Consider the following 25,242-nt stretch of genomic DNA (forward strand, 5'->3'; position numbering starts at 1 on the left):
AATCGCTTTACAAGCGATGTCACATGGATGTTCTACTCACCTCTTCCTCCATTTTTGTTTTGGTTCTGATCGAGTTTGAACGTACCACGTGACTTTTCCTCATCAATATTCATATCCCGGTGTTGATTAATGATACTAATTCCGGCACCGATATCTCCGGTACCCTTTCAATTTCAATTTCGAAACTTTATACAAGTCTTTATTTATATATTATCTATTAGTATAAAACAACATTTCCAGTCATTAAAATATGAAAAAAAATATCTATAACGGAGTGGATCTGGCTCTTTAAATGACCACACACCGAGTATAGCTGAAACAGAGACGTATATATATGTGATATATACGTCTCTGGCTGAAAGGGAACACATACTTGTATATGCAGCAGCTTATCTTGAATACTAATGCTTGATTCTGAATATTCCACACATTCCAGTGGTTATAATCACTTCCATTTTGTGCGCCATTGCAAGATCTCATTGCAAAATTCAATTTGCAAGCGAAGTACATGTGATTTGATTGGCCAGAGTGGAATTCAGGAGGAAAAAACCGACCAATCACAGACTGATACGCTTCTTTGAAGATTACAAAGGAGACTTTCAAACCAGTACAACATTCCCTTATGTGACCTCCAGATGCGTTTGATGTACTTCAAAGAATCATGCTAGTCCTCTTGTCTTATCCACAATGTTCCACACATATAACCTTCAGTTTTGCCATTAAAAGTTCCAGGGGTACTGAGAGTGAAAGTGATCATAATCCCTAGAACATAAGGATGGATTATGAAGAAAAGATCTTCACAAAATAAGGAAAAGAGAAAATTTGCTATGTTTCAAGGAATAGCTTGTTTCCTTTGAGCAGTGTGTTAAATACATAATGCACGTTTGTCCATAAATCTGCATTTATATGCAAAAATTATGATCCCAGGTTTCATGATTCTAATGAAGAAGCTTAAAGAAAAACCTTCATTATTTGAAGACAAGGACTGCATCATATGACCAGAAAAAAACTTCAGTAAACAAAATTTGAACTTTCCTGATTTTATTTTATCTCTCGTGGGTTGTCACTATACCTGTTGAAGATATCTCGGTAGACAACTTCACAAGTTCACAGTAATTAACTTTTCTTAAAAAGACTATAGTATACTAAAATAGGTGTTTATTATTACTATCCATCTTTGTTATAATTATCTTTCACAAATTTCTTTCCATCCTTAATCTGCGAATGGAAATCACACACAGATGAATGCTGGTTTACAGTAAATTACGTAGTGCATATATCCTCATAACTTTGATGGTGGGTCTGACTTGGAACTTGGGAATTTGCCATGTCTACCTGTTCCTTCTGCAAATGACTTTGCCCCTGTCAAACATAAAATATCCTTTCTATCTTCTCATGTGCAACATATCAACCATATCTAATGAAAAAATGTATAATAAATCATACTGAAAATACTTTGTTGAAGAAAAAATGCCTTTCGCTTATCATGTACAGGGTAACTCCTATTACATGTGTAAGATTCCTCAGATTGGGATAGGAGTAAAAGGTGAGACTCGTATTTTTAGACTTCAATATCACTAGCATAGGTTTAATGCTGCATAAATGAAGTAAACTCCTGTAAGTATTTTGAAAATATGTTTTTCAATTTTACCTGGAAGACTTTCTCCTTGAATGACCTTGATACCATGAGAGAACTCGTGATTTAATGCCTCTTTCAGACTTTTGGCAGCATACATACTGTGGAGTGCAGACAGCCTATCCGTTCTCATACATTTCTGAGGAAATTGTGCTATGTTTGCAGCAAGGTTGATGGCTTCATCAAGGACTGTGATGTAAAAATAAGGCAATATTTAAACAGTTTTAGAATTGTCTCCTTTTAATATCATTAACAGAGAAAAAATGTGATATAAAACAAAAAGTGATAATAACAGGACAAACTCTCTCTCAATGGAATAAAACACAAAATGTATGAATTTGGAAGATGTATGTACAAATGAAATTTTAGTAAAATTAATATTTATTTTGATGAATACTGCAAAATAATTTATTGTCATAAGGCTAAACTTTCTGTTTTTCTTTGGTTCAATAATTTCCCTTACTCAATTGTGTTGGTACTAAAAAAAAAACGGTATTGAAAATTTTAACTGTTTATAAGAGAATTACGCCCCCATGAAAATCAATGAATTTGAAATAGTCTAGCTACATTTGTCAAAAAAGCTGGATAGATGAAGTGAAATTAATAAGATAAAAATTTAGTGCATTTGTGAACAGCAAAAATATGCTCCAACATGTAAATAGGTAATATAACGATACACATCATATTCATCTTTCCATCACATATCACAGCTAAATAAAGGAACACTAGTTACTTTTGTTTTTAACACAGGTTTCTGTAACATCTATAGCAGCTGTACTTAGGCCAAAAAATAAGGGTGGGGGGGATCTGACCACTCCTATTTTTTGCTACCAACTCTAATTTATCAATTTTAAAAAAATAATCACTGCAATGATTTTGTTCATGTTTTGTTTGCTGGCAATCCTCACAAGTACCAGTACCCTGACATACAAATGATGTATATCTACAAACACCGATATTAAACAATCTCTCCACACTTTTAATGACGATGACGGTACCCTGACCATCAAAAGTAACTGGGTCGTTAGTTTATCATAATGGTTGGTGTAAAAAAAAATTGTGTAGTTATCAAATTATCACATGCATACTTTGAATAATACTTAATGTTAAAATGCTTTGAAAACGATATATTCAACAAATAAAGAGACAATAATTTGACAATTTGAAAATACAGGCAAAAATCAAACAGCATAAATATTCTGACAGATTGTGATACACACACACGTGACAATAAAGCCCTTATTATGTGGTACCTGAGAAGTCTCAAAATTAAACAAATATTATTTTGAAAAAAAAATCTTGATCAATCAACCTTAATTTTTTCAGGCCGAAACCAGAAACAAAGACATTCGGGTTTTTTTTTGCCTGATGATAAGTTTACAGTATTTTAGTTTACCTGTACCAGTAGGGACCACTCTGTTGGCCAGTCCCATATTGAGGGCCTCTTGTGCACCCACTGGTCGCCCGGTCAGTATAAGGTCCATTGCTCGGGACAATCCAATGAGATAAGGAAGTCGAACCGCTCCTCCATCTAACAGTGGTACACCTGTAATAACAGAATACCAAGCAATGCCAAGTACACCTTATATTTTGAATTTAAACGGAGATGTGATGAAACACACCTGTAAATAACTCGCCTATGATATGAGACCCATGAAATTGTCATTTATAAAATACCACTCAGCTAGAGAGAATTCCACTTGGCGCCATTGGTTAAGTGCAAGGTTTAGACGAGAGGCACTAATTTCAATTCCTAGAGGAGGCATTGAAATAAATAATGACCTTTAGATATGTTTTTAAGTAAATACTAATTTAAATACACACCTGTAATTCAGCTGCGTATCTTTAATTAGAAACTTGTTATCATTCTAGCCACTTTACATATTGGTGACACCTTCTGCATGTGCCATGATGTCACTTAACTTACCAAATCTGCGACAGAAGACACCCATAATGGCAGACTCTTCAACAACACGTAGGTCACACATAAGAGCAAGTTCTAAACCTCCAGCTACAGCATATCCAGAAACAGCAGCAATCACTGGTTTAGAAAGTTCGAGGCGGGTCGGACCCTACAATATATGGGTAGATATTGTGTTTATTTTAAAAAAATTTCTTCAACTATTTCTTGAAAAAACTGCTTTGGCTTTTGTATGCATAAATTGTATGAATGAAAAAGGAAAATAATTGGAAAATTGCATTTTTAATTTTATCTTCTCTGTACTTGTCTTAAAAGAAAAGCCGAGTCATCGATTGACAGACAGATAAAAAAATATCAAGAAAACCAGAAATTAAGCAAGGATTAGATATGACATTAAAAAGATAAGTAAATATATGATTAACAAAAAACAAAAAAGTACAAAGAATTGAAGGAGAAGATGAAAGGGACATAATACAGAAGAAATAGTTTAAAGATGACGCTGGTACAATATGAGGTTGGGAACCAGAAACATTTGGAGTAAAAATAAAGAAACAAAATGATTGGGAAAAGAAAGAAACAAAGTTAGAATGGTCTAAATTTGGAACAATTTTAACCCCGACCAAATTTTATTTATATGATTAACTGACTACAGATAGATTAACAACATCTGCCATATCCAAGAAATGTGTGTCATTTTATTCTAGAAAGTCAGGATGAAAGCCTACCAAGTTTGAAAATTTTATCCATCATTTAATTTTGAAAATTTATGATAACCAAAATTATACATATCAAATATTCAACAGCTAATGATCTATGCTTTTGATATGTGAACCCAGTAGGAATATGATTATGCATAAATTATTTATCATAATAAACAAATTAGCAATTGCTAGAAGAATAACATTAGAAAATTAAACAGGTCTGTATAAACAACGTTGAAGTAGTATTAACAGTGTAATATTTCTCTGACGTTAAGACAACAGCCACAAAAAAAATACAAACATAAATTAGAATTAAATACAGTAGAGTCAAATAACAAATTAAACTGCATCATATAGCTGTTTCATCCTTCTTGGATTCAAAGTCAAGGAGTAGATTTATTACAAAATCATAATGTAAAAATGGTTTGTATATCAACAGAACCGCAATCTAAATAGGTGGGCTTATTAGCGAGCATGGGCTTATTGCAGAATAAAAACAATAGATACAAGAAGATACTTGCCATGGGCCCCATATCTGACACTTCTGGATGTTCTATGCCACTTTCTGTACCATCAGTTTTTGAGAATGCTTTCAAGTCATAGCCAGCACAAAAATGTCCACCTAGGACAACAAAACACAGGAACTACATGTGTACATGTCCTAATTTATGAAAATTATAATATATGGTAAAGTCAATTTATGTCCATCGTAAAGTTTACAATTAACTTACAATAAAATTCCTTTATTTTCCCACAAATATCTTTTTTTTGTAGACAAACATTTTAGTTGTCAAGAATTTCATCAAGAATTTCATTACTCTTCCATCCTGCCCAATCAGAACCAGATAATTCCAGTATTCATAGGGTGTCAGATAAGAGAGGTTTGTCTGGCCAATATGTTGCGAACTACATGATGTCTGATTACACAGGTTAATTTGACCAATATGTTGTGTACATCAGGGTGTCAAATTAGGCAGGTTAATCTAACCAATATGTAGTGTTTCACAGGGTGTCAGATTAGACAGGTTAATAGAGTGAGTCAAGTGAGTAAGAGGAAGTGAGTAAGAGAGAGTGGGTGTGAGAAAAGGAGAGTGGTGATGAGAGAGCAAGTGATTTAGTGTGAGAGGGTGAGAGAATGAATGAGTGTGTGAGAGGGAGGGAGAGTGTAGGAGAGAAGAAGATAGTGAGGGATGGAGTGACTGAGTGTGACAGGAAAAGAGTATTTCAAAATACATCTTTTCTTACAAAGCATATACTTCATGAATTTCTCATGGAAAGTAACATTTTGAGGATGACAATACAATTACCTGTCCCATGTAACACAGCAACATAAGATTCCTTGTCCTCATCAAATTCACGGAAGGCTGTGTACAGAGCCTTGGCTGTGGGTGGGTCCACTGCATTTCTTACATGTGGACGTTCAATCTCTATCAGACGAACATGCTTGTCTCTGAGAACCTCCACTCTCACTGTATCATTGGCTGCATGGGAATGTATAGTATTAATGGAGGAAAACAAGGACAAAATGACAAAGGTACAAAGACTTGTGATGCTACGAGACAAAAGAATGATGTTTTTATATAGTGTAAAAACAAACTGGTTTATGTGGCTTATTTATAAATATTGTACAAGTATACGTTTAACAAGGTTAACAGAGTCTAGCTGTAATCTACGTGCCTGGTGTATTATATTGGGCGTTTTTTCTAACTACATATGTAATTAAAATTTAGTTGTATGCACTGCTGTTAAAAATAATAAACAATCCCAAATTGAAGTATTATACTTGATCATGATCAATATTCAAACTTTGGCCAAATAAAAAAAATGCTTGTTTCACGTTTCATTTTTATTTTCTTTTTAAAACAAAAGACCCCGCGGTATTTTCACGAGAAATTGCGAGATTCTAATCCAGGTGGACTCTGTATTATATGTCCCTGATATAGGTATTCAGGTCACATGGGCTCGATACCCCCAATTATTATAAGGTTTTAAAATGTGTATAAATACTGGATTTTTTTTTGTGTTGTGGTTATTCAATGATGTCATACGTGAAGTAAAATCCCGGAACCGAGCCCCTGTGGTTCAGGTGACCTACACAATCTTTTACACCGAATTCCTTTTACTTTGATACATACATACCTGTTCGATTTTTAAAACGATGTAAATACCTCTATCAGAAACAAATCGCCGAGACGTTCTAGACATTGAGGAGCTGATGTAACAGATCAATCGTTTCCCCAGCATAACGTACGCAACACTAACTGTCTAACCATGTACGGAGCAGTCAAAGCGAAAGTACAAACAAGTACTAACTAAGTTAGAAATCGGTAAAACCTTCCGGAATATCACAATATATCTAATATTGATTTATTCTATATTTCCTTGTGAATGGGAGTATTTTTTTAACATTCTGTAATCGGGAAACAGAAACTTTAGAACATATCTTTGTCCATTGCTATCATGTACGGAGATTACTGGAAGAGTTTAATTTATGGTATACTGAATGTGATGGCAGACATCCATAGTACAACTTTACAGATGCAGATATTCTTCTGGCTGGTCCAAAGTATGGGCAATTATTAAACCATTTTTTAATTTTAATGAAATATCACATATATTACTCACGCTTGAAAGATTCTATTCCAAATTTTAGAACATGTGGAATTATTTTTGCAAAAACCATGAAATTAGAAAAGTACATTTGGGAGAAAAATAGATCATTACTACTCTTCCAGAATAAATGGGGTGATTTTGAACAGTATTTGAATAACATAGACCCTTAGGAAAATAAAGGAATACTAATTCCTGCCAAAATGGTTCTTTCCCCTTTTGAAGCAATTTATGTATAATGTCTGTGGCTGTATGGGTGGGTATCCGGTGTCCGATTGGCCTGTTTGGGAGGTTTTTTTCCCTCGGTATCTGTCTCCTCTTGTGACAGCAAGTGATGATGTTTTTACAAATGTAGAATTTGTTGTAAACAAAACTAATTGTAAATAATTGAATGATGAACCACATATTGATTGAGTGACAGAATGAATGAGTTAATTACAAATTGAATGAATGAATAACAGAATGAAGAATGAATTACTAAATGAATGGATTACAGAATGAACGAATGAATTATAGAATGAATGAACTACAGAACAAATGAATGAATGAACTACAGCATGAATGAATTACAGAAGGAATGAATGAAAAAAAACGTACAGCAGAAATATCAAATGAGCGTATTCTTAGAGTGAATGGATGAATAAATGATGGATGAATGGATAAACAAATAAAAGGATGTTGAATGAGAGCCCTCTTATACGAGGACATATTTGTTCAGATACTGAATCTGGGGGCCCAACCCCGGCAGTATTTATATGTTTATATATGTCCTGGGCAATAATAATAATAAAAAGAATGGGAATATTTAATATGTTTCTTGATAGAAAGTTTTATTTAGTTTATAATTAAAACGACAGCAATGATTAATTTACCTGAACAGAAACCAAATGAAATAGGTATCTGGATATATATGACCCTCTTATATTTATTTCTCTGAAGATATATATATGTGCAACGGTAATGCACCAGGAAAAAAGCAAAGTGAAAAATCAACAACGGAAGCTTTTTAAAGAAATGTTTTTCACTTGGTAAGGAAATTAAAAAGTCTCTTTATTTCTAAGATTCCTCCTCTTGGTATATCTCTCAAAGTAATTAACTGTACAAAATATCATGCTGAAAAAATGCATCTTTCACAAGGATCCAATCATACATGTACCTAATTTTAACATCCCCTCGGAAAACTGCTGACATAAAGTGTGCTAAGCTGCTGCAATAACCTACTTGGAACACAGGGGAAGATAACTCTAAGCCCGACACAGAACTCGTACTTGGATAGTATGATGCCCCTTTAACTTACAGAATGCAGTAATAACAAGTGTTATTTGATGGACATCGCAACAGGTCGTAATAAAAGGATTCCTTGATATTTTTGAAGAGCAAAGTTCCCAGCCACCATGGACCCAAGTCTGAGCCTTTAATTACCATTTGACGCATGTCGTCTCTAAACTCCACAAAAGTGTGATGATATCTTGTGAGCAACCTTATATCTAAAGCTTTGAAAATGGTCCATGCGTAAAACAATCGAATAAAAGGTTTTGACTAAAAAACGATGATACCAACGAAATCATGACCTTCAAAGCCATTATTTCAATATCCATAGATTTGACACTCAAACGGGGGCAGAGTTAAAACGTATTTAAACGAATTGGGTCTGTTTTGTATTTAGGCTTTGTGGCTTTGTTAAGAGCACAGGGACATGCCAAACCCTTGTGGTTAAGAAGTGAACCCATGAACTCAGGAAGTGAAACAGAAATTCAGTCAGCACACTATAACTACGGTAAGAAATCTAAATAAAAACTGATGGCGTTCTGTCATCATAATTCAATAAAAAAAATAATCCCTGGTGTATGCCAGACTCTCCGATATTGGTGTTAAACCTTTCCCCCCCTTAAAACTCTGGAAAACTTCATTGACTGAAACCAAATCAAATTTTGGCATGCATATTATCATTATACAACTACCAAACAAATTACAACATTTTTTTAAAACGGGCTGAAACATAATTATAACCGTGGCAATGACGGACAACGGTAACACTACGGGAATGTTAAAAACTGAAGCATTTTTTTATCATTAAGTGGCCTCTACAGTGACTCTTGAAATACTTAGAACAGCACTTAATGCTAACTCTCGCATATTTAATTCAGGACGTAGCAGCTAACTTTTTATAATGGTTTACTTCAGCTGAGTAAAATAAATTTCCCAACAAGACTTTATGTGACTAATGATATTCTGCATTGACTAGCTGTGAACCTCCCGCCCTCTCTCGCCGCCCCCTTCCCCCCTCTCCCCCCCCCACCAAAAAACCCAAAAAAACAAAAACAAAACGAAAACTACGGTATGTGTACTATTTGTGATTTAATTTAAACATAATTTGCTTCAAAACACTAATGGATGTAAATGAATATAAAATACGGCGAACGCTGGGGAATCTTTGTGAAAAGGTGGCATGATACCAGGGACGTCCCTGATGATACGTAGTCTATCAAAGGTTTTTTTAACACTTTAATTTGCAATTGATATTTTATCAAATGAATTCTATGATTTATTTTTGTAGTGGATGTGGGATATGGTTAAAGTATAAAATGAAATCGGGCTCAACAAAGTGGTTTAGTTCCGTTACCAAGCAAACCTCAAGCGGGCGATATTTATAAACAAAAACACGTGCTTCCAAATCCGGAAAAGGAGCACCTTACATCCGGGTATTTTCTAATGTTGTGCAGGAAAACAACATGGCGGCCGGAGACGACTCTGACATTCCAGGTAAGTCTGTGCATGTCGTATTTCTTCAGTTTATTATATTGGTATGTCGTTTGGTATTGTTGATCACATCTAAGGCTGCAAACATTCCTGATTACAAATGAAATAGAAGAAATTCAACTTAAACAACACGGAACAATGAACTAATGCATTTTTCTTCTGCAGAAATTGACATTGGACAATATTTTGTTTGAAAAACCGCGGTAACTGATACGAAATTGGGAGTTTCTTCATCTTAAAGAATGCATCTCTCATAATGCCTGTTATAAATTATGTACTATATGACCTGATCAGAAATGTATGAAATTGTCTCTAAGTATCATGAAATGCCTTTCTCAGATAGATTCTACAGGTGTTGTGTGTCTGTAGTTAAGATAACACTGATCATTTATAGGCCTAGAATGTACAATGTTCAGAACCGTGTACTATAGAATGACTACATTAAATTGAAATACCAACATTATTGCAATGGTTTTCGCAAAGTAAATAAAAGACATACCAATAAAAAAATGCTTGACAAGAAAATCATCAACAGTGCTCCACATAGACTTCCAAGGCTTCAGTCAGTAGCCTCCAACAACAATAAAAGCATGTACCCATCCCTCAAATGCATTGCATCCAAGTAAGAACCCTGCGTTGTAAATGTATAGGTACAGATTCATTTTCTATTGACAATTCTGTAATATCATTTTAGTCTGCATGTCCGCTGACTCCTATATGTACATACAGATAACTAAAACTTTTTGAAAACAGATACACCAAACATCTCAATATCAAAATGCCTAGTATCTGGTGCAGAAGCCAGGGGAAGCCTTATTGGACCGGTATTTTATTATTTGTCTTTCCAGTCGAGATGCACTGATTGTGGAGTTAGTTAACATTGTTTGCCTGTCGATGGCATGTTGGTTTTCCCTCATTGATTTTCCTCCATCATCCAAGTCAATATTTGTTCTCTTGAGAAGGATTATATTAAAAACACTTCATGGACTTATGTTGAATTGCAAACATTGTTGAATAATAAAAAGTTTATTTTTTCACCAGAATCTATACAGGCTTTGCAGATTGAGTTACTGACTCTTTCCCTTTTGCATATCACAGTGATTTTTGGAACTAAAATATTTGAAACACAGACTCATGCTTTGTCTGAGGACTCACTCAAATTTTGAGCACCAGCTAGGTACATCTCTTAGTACTGGGAATCAACAGAATTTTTGGAATAGGTGTTCAGGACATGCCTACAAAATTTATTGAAAGTACCTCTATGGGTTGATGTTTCAGGTTTATTTACAAACAGTACATGAGAAAAGTCAAGGGTCATAATCTCCCAACATCTTTTCACTATGCGTTATTTATTCTAAATAGTGACAGCAAACTGACAACATTTTAGTAATTGTCACTTATTTTTTGTACTATTTTTTATTCCGCCCACACACTTTTTTGGTGTGGTTTCAGACCCAGATGTTGCTATTTCTGAAATACCTGAAATTGGTGTTATTGCTAGGTTTCATTTTGTCTGACCACATGTTCAATTGGTATCAGCTACAAATTGAAAGTCACTAGGACAAAAAATAGAACTTTTCTGTCTACATGCTTTGGATTTTAGAAGTCAAAACAAGAAACACATGTAGAATAGTTTAAACCATTCACACAGAAATAATTGTTATGTTTCAAAATTAATCATAAATAAATCATATTATTGAAGTAAGCTCTACACATACATGACTGTAAAGCAAGGACATTATTGGAAATTTTGATATGCATTAGTATTTTGTCTATGTATAGAGCAATACTTCAATGTACAAGATACCAATATGCATATTTCCCTTTTGCTTCCATTTACAAAACAAAAATAAGAACAAGGAAATTACCCCTCAATATCCCCCTTTCCAGAAAAGGATATATTTCCCCAAAACCAAGATTGGTTGCAGAAGTACAAATGTAACAGATACTGATCATGATCTCTAACTGTTACGTACAGCAGAACTACTGATTCAATGCTGTACTTAAATGTATGGAGTATTGATCAGGTAAATAATTCATAGTCATGCCATCCTTTCTATCTAATTAACACAGTGGTCTGCTATGTAATAGTATCTCAATTTACACAAGGTACACTGTTGGTCTACAATCAACATTTACATTTAAAAATTAATGGGCATGAAAAATCAATAACATCTATTGAAATTTCATTTTTTTTCCCCTGATTTTATGAAATCAATTTTTATTATTATTCAAAAAAAAAAAATTTTGAATTTAAACTTAATCTTTGTTTCACAATTTACTGTGTAGAACATCAGACTAAAACATTCAAAATAATTTATCATTTTTGTTGCCAGAAAATAAATTTGTTTTAGTTATTTAATGTTTAGACTTAATACAAAAAATTTATGGTATTGGAGCAGAATTTCATTTCATGTACATGCATGCATACTTATTTGTGAGATGATTTAGCCTGTAGTAACATTCCATGTTTTCGTGTTCTATTTCATGGGGTAGCTGGTGATAAAAGTTATCTCTGTATCAGAATTAACATGTAGGCATTCAATTAAAAACAAGAAATGGAATACATTGTAATTGGTAACAGGTTCAAGCAAGAAATTGTATGTTAAAATCACAGTTAAATTTATATAAAAAACAAGAAACTCTGAGTGGATAAATTTAACATTGTAAATAGTCACATGTAAACTTTAGGCATATACTGATATATACTTGAATGTTAAACCTAAGGTTATCATTCAGGATCAATGCATTTAGATTCATCATTAATTAAAGCACCAAGACAACAAATGCTTTAAGTCTTTGTCAATATCTTCAGTAATTTTTGTAGGATTTTTTCAGGTGAGTCCGTTGCATCATTTCCAAAATATTGATATGTTTAGTTACAAAGACATATTGTGGGTTTTCTAAATTTCAGTCCAACAGAAAACATTAAGTCCAGGACTTAAATATTTGAGTCCTAAAAATCACTGATTTTAACACGAGATATTCATCATAATCAAGAGTATCAAAAACAGCAGTTATGAAAAAAATCTTGTTGGTAATATTTAGTATGATTGTATTACTTTACAATCAGATGTATTAGTAATGCATGTATACCTTGTATCAACTTCTGTGGTTATTTCTGTTTTTTTCTCTTCTTCAGAGACCGGTGCCGTGTTTACATTTGGTAAAAGTAGATTTGCAGAAAACAGCCCAAGTAAATTCTGGGTGAAAAATGACAAAGTCTTACAAGTCGCATGTGGAGATGAACATACTGTTCTTATTGCAGGTAATAATAGGGAAAAAAATAATATGCATGTGTTTTTTTTGCCTGAAACAATTCAATTTTGAGCTTTATACCTGGAAGTGTACATGTATATGAGTTTTGTAAAGTGTGATTGTGAAATAAAAATCTACCTGAATATAATTTATGACTTACTCCAACAATACATTAAAATAGTTTTGATCAGGTTGGAAGATGGAACACATTCAACAGGTGAGCTGTAAATTAAAGTAGAATTAGATGCTGTAGGTACAGAATGTGTTTTTGTCAGGCCATGTGCTATAGGGTACTGTGGTGGTTCAGTCCAATTATAATAAACTTCCTACCTGTATATTTCTTATCAAACTTGGAATGATAAATATATGAGGCCAACGGGGAAAAACTCCAATAGGGGAAAATGTTGCGAAAATCAACGTCCAGTAAGTGTAGATATATATGTAGTAGCACATTTACGTTTATTTGTTTTCAGGTGGATCCCAAGTGTTGTAGTTCTTCTTTTCTGTTTTTTTTTTTTGTCTTTTCTTTAATGATAATAAGGTTATAAATATCTCGGCAAAGATAAATAAATTAAGGTAGGAGAGATTTTCTTTTGCACAACGTTTTGAAAATGTACATTTTGTATGAAATAGAAAATTTGAACAATTTTAGGTTGAAAGTTAAAACAAGAAGATAAGTTTAGATAGATTTGTATTTTACATTTGAATTGTGGGTGTTGGTTGAATATTACAGTTGATGCTACAGTCTTCAATAATTAACTGAAAAAAAATGTTAAAAAGCTGTATCCTAATTTATATAGTGGATTGTAGGGTTGATTGACAATATGGATGGATTTTATAGCTCCTGTATAATGGAGAGGTTTCTTTACAGGTCTACACCATGCTTGGAAATATACGATTATTGTCTAGTAGATAATATGTGAACATATAGATAATTGTTATATAAATGACCAACAGAAACTGAAATTAGCATGAGTATATTTTAGAACAGTGATTTGAATGTTTTTTTGTTTGTTACAGAGAGTGGGCGTGTGTTTACCTTCGGGCTCAATGACTGGGGCCAGCTGGGAATTGGTAACACCACCACAATGCTCAAACCCACTTGTGTCAAAAGTAAGCTTGTCCACATATCAATCTCCTTGATTAGAAAATTTGAAATGTTTCTCCTTTATTACATGTTCATCCTCCTATAACTTTGGATAACCTTTGTTGAAGAAGAAGTGAAGAGCTGGATGTTATATTAAATTCTTAAATGAAATATATTTACTTAAATGTATCAGTATACCCTTTATAGCTTATTTTTTTTAAAGATATGTCAAATTGATACCCCATATTTTAAGGAAATTATTCTGGTATCAACACTGCTACTTGTTAGGTACAAAAACTCTGCAGATGATATATACACATATATAACGTATTTTGAAAGAGAAAAATAAACAGAAAATACCTATTTTTGTGTAAAGGAAAATAACTTTCAGAAAAATATTCACTCTGGTTTGATAATAATTTTTGAAATTCCCTGCATTAAGAAATATCAAGGAAAATAAATCATATTATACTTTACATCTTTGTTGAAACTATGCTGGGTTATTTTGATTTTTTTTTTTTTAATATTGTTTTTGTAAGTGTTTCATATCTAAATGATGTGTGTGATCTTGGATCATGAAATGTGTATATTTTCAGAGCTTAAACATGAGAAAGCTGAGCATGTAGCCTGTGGACGTAGTCATACTGTTATAGGCACAAGTAAGTAACCTTTCTTCAGGTTGGTTCGTTTTATTAGTGACCTGTGGTCAAGTCTATATACATATACAATCTTAACAAAGTTTCATTTCATCTGAGATTTATGAAAGTAGTCTTAAAGGTTTAGTGTTACAGAGACACTGACAAGGTAGGCTGTAAAAAAATCTGTGACAAGTTTGATAAATATACGAAATGAAAATAAATGTAAATATCTGTTTATCATTTAATTTGGATATTTTTCACAAATATCTGAGAAAAGATTTTTTTTGTCATGCTGATGGAAGATCTAAAATTGTCCATGTTCTTACTCCTTATCTCATTCTATGGTAATGTCGCAACATATTTATTGCCAAGAAATGTGGAAAGAATTGTTTTTTGGAAAAGAGTCAATATTATGAAAGTAGTTGTAACTGAGTGCTGTTATTTAATTATTTATTGATGTGGTAGTCAAGTAGAAAATACTTATTCAATTCTGTGTAACAGAGAGCGGAAAAATATACTCATTTGGAAACAACGGTGAAGGGCAGCTTGGAGTAAACGATGATTCAGTCAACAGCAGTTCTGACCCAGTAGAGGTCAAGGGACTTGAGCCGATGAAAATCAAAATGTTGGCTGCTGGTGCTGACCACACAGTACTTCTTACCCGTAAGTATTTGAAAAATGATAAGTTTTGTTAATCTATAGACTACATATTAACTACTCAGTTAAAAGTTAATTTCTACAGCAATATTAATGATTAAATACGGAATTTGCAAAAGTACACATCTTATTGATAGTTGAGAATTATAAAGGCCCCGTTTGGAAAAAAAATGCGGAAATTAAATAGATAGTTTTTATATTGGTCAATGTTTGTTTGTAGGTGAGGGTGAGGTGTATGTGTGGGGCGGAGGCAGCGAAGGACAGCTGGGATTAGGGGATGAAGATGAGTGTCATAAACCTACTCTGTTAGATGTCGACAGTGAAGTCATCTGTATAGCATGTGGGTACTACCACACAGCCATGGTTACAGGTAAGATAAATCCTTTAGGATTGCGTTACAAGTAACATACTTGTACATCACTCGTTGCCATAGTAATATCATTTTGATATTATTACTTCTGCAAACTTTTGGTATGAAAATCTGAATTTATGATTTTATAATACAGTGACAGGTGACCTGTATATGTTTGGGGAGAAAGATGGAGGAAAGCTTGGTCTCGGTGAAAACAAAGGGGCTGACGTCCCAACAAAAGTCACCATGCCAGAGAAAGTAAAGATGGTGACATGTGGTGGTTCACACACAGTGGTGCTCACAGGTTAGTGTTGTTGGTGTGCTGTATGTGTTATATCTGTAAATTACAGTATACGATACATTGGGTTATATCTTATGGCTTATTTCAAAACTGATGCCGAAATCTGTCTGTTTTTTCTCGTTAGAGATGGGTAATTTTCAAATTTATTGTTAGAGTTACTGTGTACAATGAAATGTTTCATCCTTTTGCAAGTATAGCGTGAAAATAAGAAGTATTTTGTGTGGACAAAACAATTTCAGACAATTGCTCCCTATATAATTGAAGAAAAAATATATCTTATGTATTTGATAAGAAACAAGATTTCTTTAACGATCTTTGAAGCTATTGCCCCCTCCCTAATGCTCTGTTGAATATATATGTGTGGAAATGTGGAACAAGACAAGGATCAAAAGTCAGTTTTGTGCTTTTGTTTATAGAATTGAATCTGAGTTTTGCTTTGACTTCATAACATAAAATATTGTGGTGTAAGTCGAAATGTTCAAAATATCCATTTCTATCTTGGGGGTGATTTTTTCATTTTGCTTTTTTTCATCTTTGTCGTCAGTGAAAGGAAATTTGTACTCATTTGGTGACGGCACTAACGGTCAGCTTGGTCAAGGCAACAGGGTTTTACAAGAGTTCAAGCCTCAACTGGTCAACCTCAGGTTCAAGGTCCTGTACACCGTCTGTGGGGAGAACCACACAGCCGTCATATCTGGTAAACAAACATGTTATGGCAGCAAAACAAATTCATTCAGTTATTTTTCCTGAAAATGAGAAAAAAATCGAATTTTGAAAGTGCGATTTTTTTATCAATGCTATACAAAAATTTATATACAATTGTTAACATGTGTACATATAAAGGTGTTTTTTAAAGAAAACAATAATTATGTGTCCAACCCACTTAGATGGAGAGATCAGACAGTGTTTACTTTTTCTTCCAGTCTGTTGTCTCTCTTTGTGACATCTTGGGCTGCATTTAGTGTTACTTCATTGATCATATGAAATATAGGTCACTGACCTACATTTTCCACTTCCACTTGCTTTGTAGGTTACTGTGACCTATATTTTCCACACTGACTTAAGTTATATATTAGGACCTGTGTTAAGGTCCATTTCCATGTAAAGGAAATGCTTTGTATGCAGTAACTATAAAAACACTGTTAGAAAATATTGCAATACAAGATATGTAGTAGGGTCTGAACAGTGTGTTTTAAATGTTTCTGTATGTTACTGTGTGTTCCTGTATGATAGTTTGTGTTGCTGCATGCTACTGGGTGTTTCATTGACTGTATGTTTTGTTTTGTAGAGAAGCATCAACTGTACACCTTTGGAGATGGCCGACATGGCAAGCTTGGTCTTGGTCAAGACACAATGTCAAACATGTTTACTGCTACGAGAGTGGATAGATTCAAAAAATTCATTGTTGAAAATGTAAGTCTATGTTATATTTGGTATTATTTATATCTTAATTTCATACTTCATCTTTTTGTTTACTTTTCTGTTTGTTGTTTCATGATATTATTGATGTCTAGGCAAACAAGGGCAGTATCATCTGACAGGAGATCTAGACACTCACTGGGGGAAAAATAAAACAATGGAACCATTATTGAAAGAGTTACATGCCAACTTTAAATATGGCCATGAAAATTCACAGCAATTAGTGTATTTAGAATTTCTCATCAACATTTAATTACCAGACATGGCCAGTAACATGCTAGGGTGAAGGGCTACCAAGTTAAATCAAATGCATGACCTTGAATCACTTTCAAGGTCACAGGGTCCAAAAATGTTAAAAATCTTTTAAACAACTTTTTCATAATATCAAAGAGGCCAAGGGTACCGATATTGAGTCTGTAGTTTGCTACATGCTGAAATGAAGTTAAAATGAATGTCCTTGACCAGCTGCCAACTGACAACTGTTGTAAATGAAGATGTTTTGCCGCACTATGAATAATTATAATCCTAATGTAAAAGGTAAAGTAATAACAACCATATACTGAGAGAACTTCTCTTTAGTTTGATTAGTTTAGCATCAGAAAAGTAAGATAGAGGTCCCAGGTTTGAATCTGTGTTACATAAACTCTTTACATGCCTTGATGCTGGAAACAGAATACTGTTCTGGTTCATAAACAGGGCTGTGACATTTTCTCACATTTTAAAGGTATGTAGTCTTTTATTTATTTCTTTGAAGATGAAATATTTTTTCAATATTTAAAAATGTCTTGTTGCTAGGTTACCTGCGGAGGATGTCACATGATCGCAAGAGCACACAAAAAAACGCAAGATGAAATGAATGAAAGTGATGACGAAGATGCAACATTAAATGACTTAGAGATGACAAAAAATAAATTAAATAATTCCATTAAACCAGATGGGTCTATAGACCTAGAAGGAAGTTTTCCAGCCAGACAGCGACGGCGAGAAACACTAAACAGGGTCAGTGTGATGTTAATGTTTACATAACTGTTACAGATTTATGGAAGAGCGGTGCAATCTGTATCGTAAGAGGTTGCTAGAATGTATAACATAGGCAGTTCAGTAAATTTTTTCAAACAGAAATGTCCTTTACCTAGTATCAAAATTCATTTTTGTGATGCATTGAGAATGCAAAGTGAATGGCTGATTGAGTCTTTTTCTTCATAATTGAAGAAGAAATTTTGTAAAGAAAGAAAATTACTGATGTCTTTTACATGATTTTCATTGAAATCAAGTTATTATACTACCCAACAACAAAGTTAGGAGAGATGTAACAGGATCATATTGTCGTCCATCTGTCCATCCCTCTGTAGACACAGCAATGTACTATATTGAATTCATTGATACTTGCTGGCTCTTATCCTTATACACTGAAGACATGTTTTATCTATATCAGGTTGAATTACCTCCCCTTTTGGAGATGGGGGCTATGAGTATGCTGCAAGACAACAGTTCTTGTTTTCTTTCATTTTATATCGGATCACTTTAAATCATTTTGCCATCATTGTGCACTGATATAAAGAAAATATTTTAAACGTTGAGTTATAAATCACACAATTATTTGATTATTTCTCTTTTTTTAACAGACAGCATCCATGAATCGTACACTTCCATCATTAGCCAATGGCAAGCCAGCCGGATCATCCCTTCACCACACAGTACCTCCACCTGTCAAAAAGCCTAACCCTGCTGTCCGTGCCTCTGCTCCTCTTAGCTCTACACAAGTCATCAAAAGTAAGTGTATTTGAAATAATGATTTTTCAGTCATTATGAATAAAAGTCATGAACTAAATTCAATAAATGAGCATAACATTAATCATAGCTTATCAAAATTACTAATTTCTGGAACTAAATGTTCTTGGATGATTTTGCAGGGTTTATAAAATCTTTCATCTAAGAAATCAATGTTTTAAAAAAAAACAATTTATTTACATTGATATACTGTGAAATGTGGAATTGAAATATTAAGAATTTTAAAGATTTAATTCAATTTTTAACGATGTTATTACCTACCCTCAATATGAAAAAGGACTATGAAGTTTGCCAGTAAATAATAGATATGAACACAAAGTTGGCAGTTTGTTTATAACCCAGTATGGAGATATTATAAGTACTGTGGCAGTTAGACTATGCCTGATAATAAGCCCACCCATAATAAATATTTTCTCATCAAAATTATAATTTGATGTCATTGCAAATCACTTATATTTTGTGAGGAATTTGCTTTCATGTTAATATGCAAAGGTAATCAGTATTGAATTAAAATTCCTCATGAAATTTTGTACAGAAATTATTCTTGATGACGTCCATGCTGATTCAGTTACCAATATCAGCGTCCATGTATCTAATAGCCCATCATTCGGGAAATTAAAGTCATTTTTAGACCATCGTTCATGAAATCATGTATTTGTGAACATATCTTCGGAGGTAAGTTTGTGAAATAAAATATTTGTTAAGTGTAAATGATTTACAGTATTTCATTGTAATGTAATAAGCCCACTCCCTGACTTTGAGTAACGTGTAATGTGTTGGACCCCTGGGCTTATTAAATAACGTACTTGTTTTACAGGGCCAGTACCTAAACCAATGGAATCATCAGAGGAAGAGGAGAGTGAGGAAGAAGCAGAAGAGGAGATGATAACGAAGGCCTCAACAACGAGGAATGAATCAACACTTAACCACATCGATAAAATAGAGGTAAGATCGTCGGAATTGTTTGATGGCTTAAAAACAGAGGTCTGATGTATGTAATGAAGATCATCAATCCAAACGGTTTTAGATGTAATCTTGTTGTTATTTCATCGCAATATTTTCCACCTGAGTGTACAGATGAAAATTCCTGTGGATTTGTTACTGTCTTGTTCACTGTGTACCTCAGGAGTATTCCTTACCTGTAGAATTTCTGTCCCACACCAGGACCTCCAGGTTTTGGTTAGGTATACCACCCATAGAATATAATTGATAATTTGCAAAGAGATAATAGGCAATAAACAAATTCATAGATAGAAGTGACCTTGGTTGTGAACATTGACCTTCATTTAAAAATATTCAACATTGGCCACAACAATTGCACCATAACAGGTAGGACTTTCATATTTGACATGTGTGTTCCTTGTGACAATACCTTTCGGTGATACTAAAAATTTTGACCTTGTGACCTTGACTGTGACCTTTGACCTACTTTTGAAAGTAAGAAAAAATCATTACAACAATGAAGGCATAAATGTTTCTCAAATTTGTGAGCGCATAGCACATAACCTTACACAGTACAGTTTTAATGTCCCACTTCAGAATTTGTTGTAACCAAGGGCATAGTGTTTCATAAACACATCTTCGGTTTTGTTTTTTCATATATATAAAGAAATAATTAAATTGAATAATTTGTTTTTCAGAAAGCTCATCAAAACAACAACAATACAAGGGCTTTACCTAAGCCCTCACCAAAGGCTTCCCCTAAACAATCACCGAAACCTTCTCCACGCCCCAGAGGGCTGAAGAAAGATGATGGAGTAAGTCTAACAGAGAATATTTCTTAAAATCTTTTCAAGATTGAAGATGTCTTTCTTTACAGGACAAAGTCCTAGGCAAAATCTCCTTGGTAACTGGTGGCTTTCTGTCTATATAGTCTTTGATTTTCCTGATAGAACATGCAGTTGCGTTCATCTGATGCTCTACAGACTGTTCTGAAACCTGCATCTGGTACTTGTTCTGTCATGAAGATGTATGTCTAACGCTGCATACTTCTGGAAAATGTAATTTTTTATATGAAAACTGTGAAATAAACTTTGGTTTTAGATAAGATGCAAAATAATTTAGTTTGTCATTGTCATTTTCAGGGAGAAGCATCAGGGAAGTCTGAGGAAGAGGGAACACCTAAGAAAAATCCAAGGGTTGGTTTTTCAAATGGCTTTTTTTAATTGTACAGGATTAAGGTAGAAATCAGTATTCAGTTTCCTGCAGCTTTGCTCCATTACAAATTAAATCAAGTCCTTAAAAAAGATTTTACAGATACAAAACACAGATCCCAGTAAAACAGAAATAGTTTCTGATTCTGTTTTTCCACCAATATGATGAGCACTTCTGTCTTTCAGAGACGGCATCAACTTATAGTTAGATAAATAATGTGATTAAGCAACTGTCTGATATCTGTTGTAGAGTTTACCGTCAGCTCCCCAGCCACAGCCACGAAAGCCTCCACCCAAGCTGGAAGACGATGAAGAAGAAGAGGAGTCAGAGGAAGAAGAATCAGAAGAGGAGGAAGAAGAGGTGAAACCGCTCAAAGTTTTACCACCCACACCAAAGAAAGAGGAAAAGAAAAAGAAAAAAGGTGCACTTTCATCTGATATTTTTCATTATTTTGAGGCTCGAATCAAAATTGTAGATAAATTGATGCTTTGAAAATAAACATATCGAATGAGAGAAACTTGACTTCTTGCTTTCAGTTTAACTGAAAAAATTTGAACTATTGTTAAACAAAAGTTTTCTTATTTTTTTTTCAAGTATTTCAGTATTTTATTTCATTTTGCCTTTTGTTAGATTAATTGAGACATAAAGTTGAGAAGGTTTTCAAATATTTTATCTTTTTTCTTTTTTATATATTACTGTTTAAAAATTTGAATAGAATCCAGCTTAACAACAGCTGATAATGTGGATAAAGAGTGTCTTCCAATACTTCTCCAATTCATTTAAAAAGAAATAATAAAAAAAAGGCTTTCCATCTGTCATAAGACTTAATAACAATTTCTTGGATTTTTCTTTAATTTTTCTTAATCTTTTATCTTTTGTAGAAAAGTCATCAGGATTTAATGTGTTTAGACGTAGACCAACTGGTTTGACTGATTCAGAAGATGAAGAGGAGGAAGAAGATGAAGATGATGAGGAAGAAGAGGAAGAAGAAGAGGAGATGGTGAAAAAAGTCGTAAAAACTAAGACACCAAAAGAGGAGGAGAAAAAAGATGAGAAAAAAGATGAGAAAAAAGATAAAAAGAAGGAAAAAGAAGATAAGAAAAAAGAAAAAGAAGATAAGAAAAAGGAGAAGGAGGAGAAGAAAAAAGAGAAAGAAGAAGAAAAGAAAAAGGAGAAAGAAAAGAAGAAAGAAAAAGCAAAAGACAAAGACAAGAAAAAGGGTAAAGATAAGGACGCTGAAGAAGATGGGGAGGAAGAGGATGAGTTAGAAGAAACAGAAGGTGCTAAAGCTGAAAAAGAGGAGAAAAAGGATAAGAAAGACAAAGGAAAGGATAAAAAAGAAAAGGACAAAAAAGATAAAGGTAAAGACAAGGAAAAGAAGAAAGGAGAAGATGAAGAAGATGATGATGAGGAAGAAGAACAAGAAGAAGCCAAAGCCAAGGATGACAAAAAAGACAAGAAGGATAAAAAGAAGGAAAAAGAAGACAAAAAGAAAGAAAAAGAGGAGAAGAAAAAAGACAAGGATAAAGATAAGAAAAAAGACAAAAAGAAAGGGAAAGACGAAGAGGAAGATGATAAAGAAGATGAAGAAGAAAAGGAAGAAGTAGAGGATGAGGACAAGAAGAAAGGTTTGAAAGTGTTCATAAGGATTTCTATCATTCAAAAAAAATGTTTAATTTGATTTGTAAAGTGTGAATGGTAAATATTTTTGAAGTTCAAAAGTTCAGAATTTGTTTTGGTGCTAAATGAAGTCAGGAAAACTTAGTGTTTAGAGAATTAGACCAACTGTCTGTAGAAAATAAATATCACTCATATTTCAGCAGGCTATGTCTATTATAATTCAGAAAAAATGATTTCCATTGTTCTGCAATAAGCCCTACCTGTATGAATGGTCAAAATTTTGTAGTTGTACCCCTTTGCTCATGGGATAAATACTGTAGTTTCATTTGCGTTGATTCTGCCTATTGTAAAGCTGTAGTGATATATTGTCCATTATTGAAATAAATGCTCTTATTTCAATTGTTCAGATAAAAAGGAGAAAGACAAGAAAAATAAAGAAAAGGATAAAAAGGAGAAAGATAAAAAAGGAAAGAAGGGTAAAGATGAAGAAAAGGATGAAGACAAAAAAGAGGTACTTTCTCAGATTTTTAGACTAAATGCATATATGCTAGTTCAATAATTCCTTTGTGATAAAATGTAAGATATACTTTATTGAATTTTGGGAGATACTTTTTAATGTTATTTGAATAAAAACAAACACATTTATAAAACAAACTAATTGTTATTGCTTGATCAAATTGTCGATTTTTTTTGCTATGTTATTGATAAAGTTTTATCAGACTTTCATGATAAATTGTCGTAATGCCTAGAAGCTAAATATTCACATCTGAATTAGACAATTCTTTATTTTCATAATTAGTAATCTAGAATTATTTGAGCAATGCTTGCAAAAAAGATATATCATGTAAACATTTCTATATATATCACAAACACATAGGGTATGTGTAAGTAAAATCCATTGATCAAATATAGGTTAACTTGTCTGAATACATTTCAGTGGAATAGAATATATTTCATTGGAGTAGAATATGTTTCAGTGACCCTGTATATGCTACTTTTTACAGGAGGCAGAGGATAAGGAAGATGACGAAGAAACAAAAGAAGAAGAAGGAGGCAAAGAGGATAGTAAGGATAAGAATGCAAATAAGGACGGAGTGAAAGAAAAGGTAGGTCTTTAAAACTACTGATGGACTGAAGTCTCTGAGATACATTAACCTTATAATTCAACATACAAACATCATTTTGTTTGCCATAACTCTTGAGTGTTTAAGTTTTTTTAAGTCCCTCACTGGGGCCTGGGGGCACTAAAGTTTTGCATTGTATACAATGTCTGTTTGTCCTTCTGTCTTGTCTTGTCTGGTTCCATCCTCTACACTATTTTCCACTAGAACTTTTTACATGGGGTATGTGTTATTGTTGGTGAGACAGTGTGTCATGTATCAAAAATAGGTCACTATGACCAATATTTTGACCTTTGACCTATATCAAAGAAAAAAAATTGTCAAGGCTGTAGCTCTTGCATCCGTGAATGTGGTGCAAAAGAGATATAAAGACAAGAGGAACATTACTGTTTTAAGATCACAATTGATCAATTTCAATGCGAGCTCTTGTGTAAAATGATTGGGAAATTAACAAAATTTCTGGATAAATTAAACTAAAAATTGAAAAAAAAAAGAAACAAGAAAATTTGATTTGTGAATTAATTATTATTTGATTGTTTTGATGGACTTACTAATTAACTATTATTTATTTTCTTGATTAACAGGATTCAAAGTCTTGTGTTGTGATGTGATCAGAGCCTTGTTGCCAGAAACATTGGAGCTGAAAACACTAGGCTAGTAAATGTGTGTGTATGTGCTCGCCAGGCAGGCACAAAATTTATCTCTCCACATTTCAAAAGCTAGGAGTCAAGTGTGAGACTCAGGATATTCACCGCGGTCTGGAAAAGCTGAGGATATGTTGTACACACGTAGTGTTAAACTATGACAGACTGACTGAATACACAAGAACTGGTCACAAGCACCTGTGAATTTACAGATGAAAATACTTGTCTTCTATGACAAAATAGCTTATGTTTGTAAGACAAGAAAGTGAATGGACTTGAAGTTCATGTAAATGGGTTCAATGTCAAAAGATTTTATGAATAGTCGTTGTTTGGAGGGTATATTACCCGAGACGATTTGTGACTGAATTAGGACTTTACGATATAAATTGAATGTAAATTGAAGTAAAGATATGTCAAACTGTACAAGTTTGAAGTAAGGGGGAGATTTATGTTTGTGTAGAAACAGCTATGGCCTAGTACGGATACCGAGCCAACTCTCTATGTCACTTTAGGATAGTTGACCTGTGATTGACCTCTTGTCTTGAGGACACCTAAGATGTGGTCAGTAAATG

The 25,242-nt window shown here is 33.4% G+C and overlaps 2 protein-coding genes across 2 annotated transcripts; one reads left to right on the forward strand and one right to left on the reverse strand.

The window, feature by feature from the left end:
* Positions 1 to 1,024: 1,024 nt before the first annotated feature.
* Positions 1,025 to 6,509, reverse strand: LOC132555989 (enoyl-CoA hydratase EchA19-like). The gene is made up of 7 exons (XM_060220376.1): positions 6,427 to 6,509; positions 5,566 to 5,739; positions 4,780 to 4,880; positions 3,564 to 3,708; positions 3,033 to 3,182; positions 1,652 to 1,825; positions 1,025 to 1,362 (listed from the first exon to the last, which is right to left on the reverse strand). Exons 1-7 carry the CDS (start codon positions 6,500 to 6,502, stop codon positions 1,283 to 1,285), a joined length of 900 nt encoding a protein of 299 aa, XP_060076359.1. The 5' UTR covers positions 6,503 to 6,509; the 3' UTR covers positions 1,025 to 1,282.
* Positions 6,510 to 9,600: 3,091 nt separating this feature from the next.
* LOC132555988 (X-linked retinitis pigmentosa GTPase regulator-like) lies at positions 9,601 to 23,464 on the forward strand. Its single transcript, XM_060220375.1, has 17 exons — positions 9,601 to 9,631; positions 12,771 to 12,896; positions 13,907 to 13,999; positions 14,570 to 14,632; positions 15,113 to 15,274; positions 15,489 to 15,638; positions 15,775 to 15,924; positions 16,466 to 16,618; positions 17,210 to 17,334; positions 18,136 to 18,339; positions 18,966 to 19,113; positions 19,949 to 20,076; positions 20,772 to 20,888; positions 21,216 to 21,269; positions 21,535 to 21,706; positions 22,167 to 22,913; positions 23,313 to 23,464. The coding sequence occupies exons 1-17, from the start codon at positions 9,601 to 9,603 to the stop codon at positions 23,462 to 23,464; spliced, it is 2,775 nt and encodes a 924-aa protein (XP_060076358.1).
* Positions 23,465 to 25,242: the final 1,778 nt, after the last annotated feature.

The sequence above is a fragment of the Ylistrum balloti genome, unplaced genomic scaffold (genome assembly GCF_031769215.1).
Source record: "Ylistrum balloti isolate Yb309-2 unplaced genomic scaffold, AGI_CSIRO_Ybal_v1 Utg370536, whole genome shotgun sequence".
NCBI classification, from domain to species: Eukaryota; Metazoa; Mollusca; class Bivalvia; order Pectinida; family Pectinidae; genus Ylistrum; species Ylistrum balloti.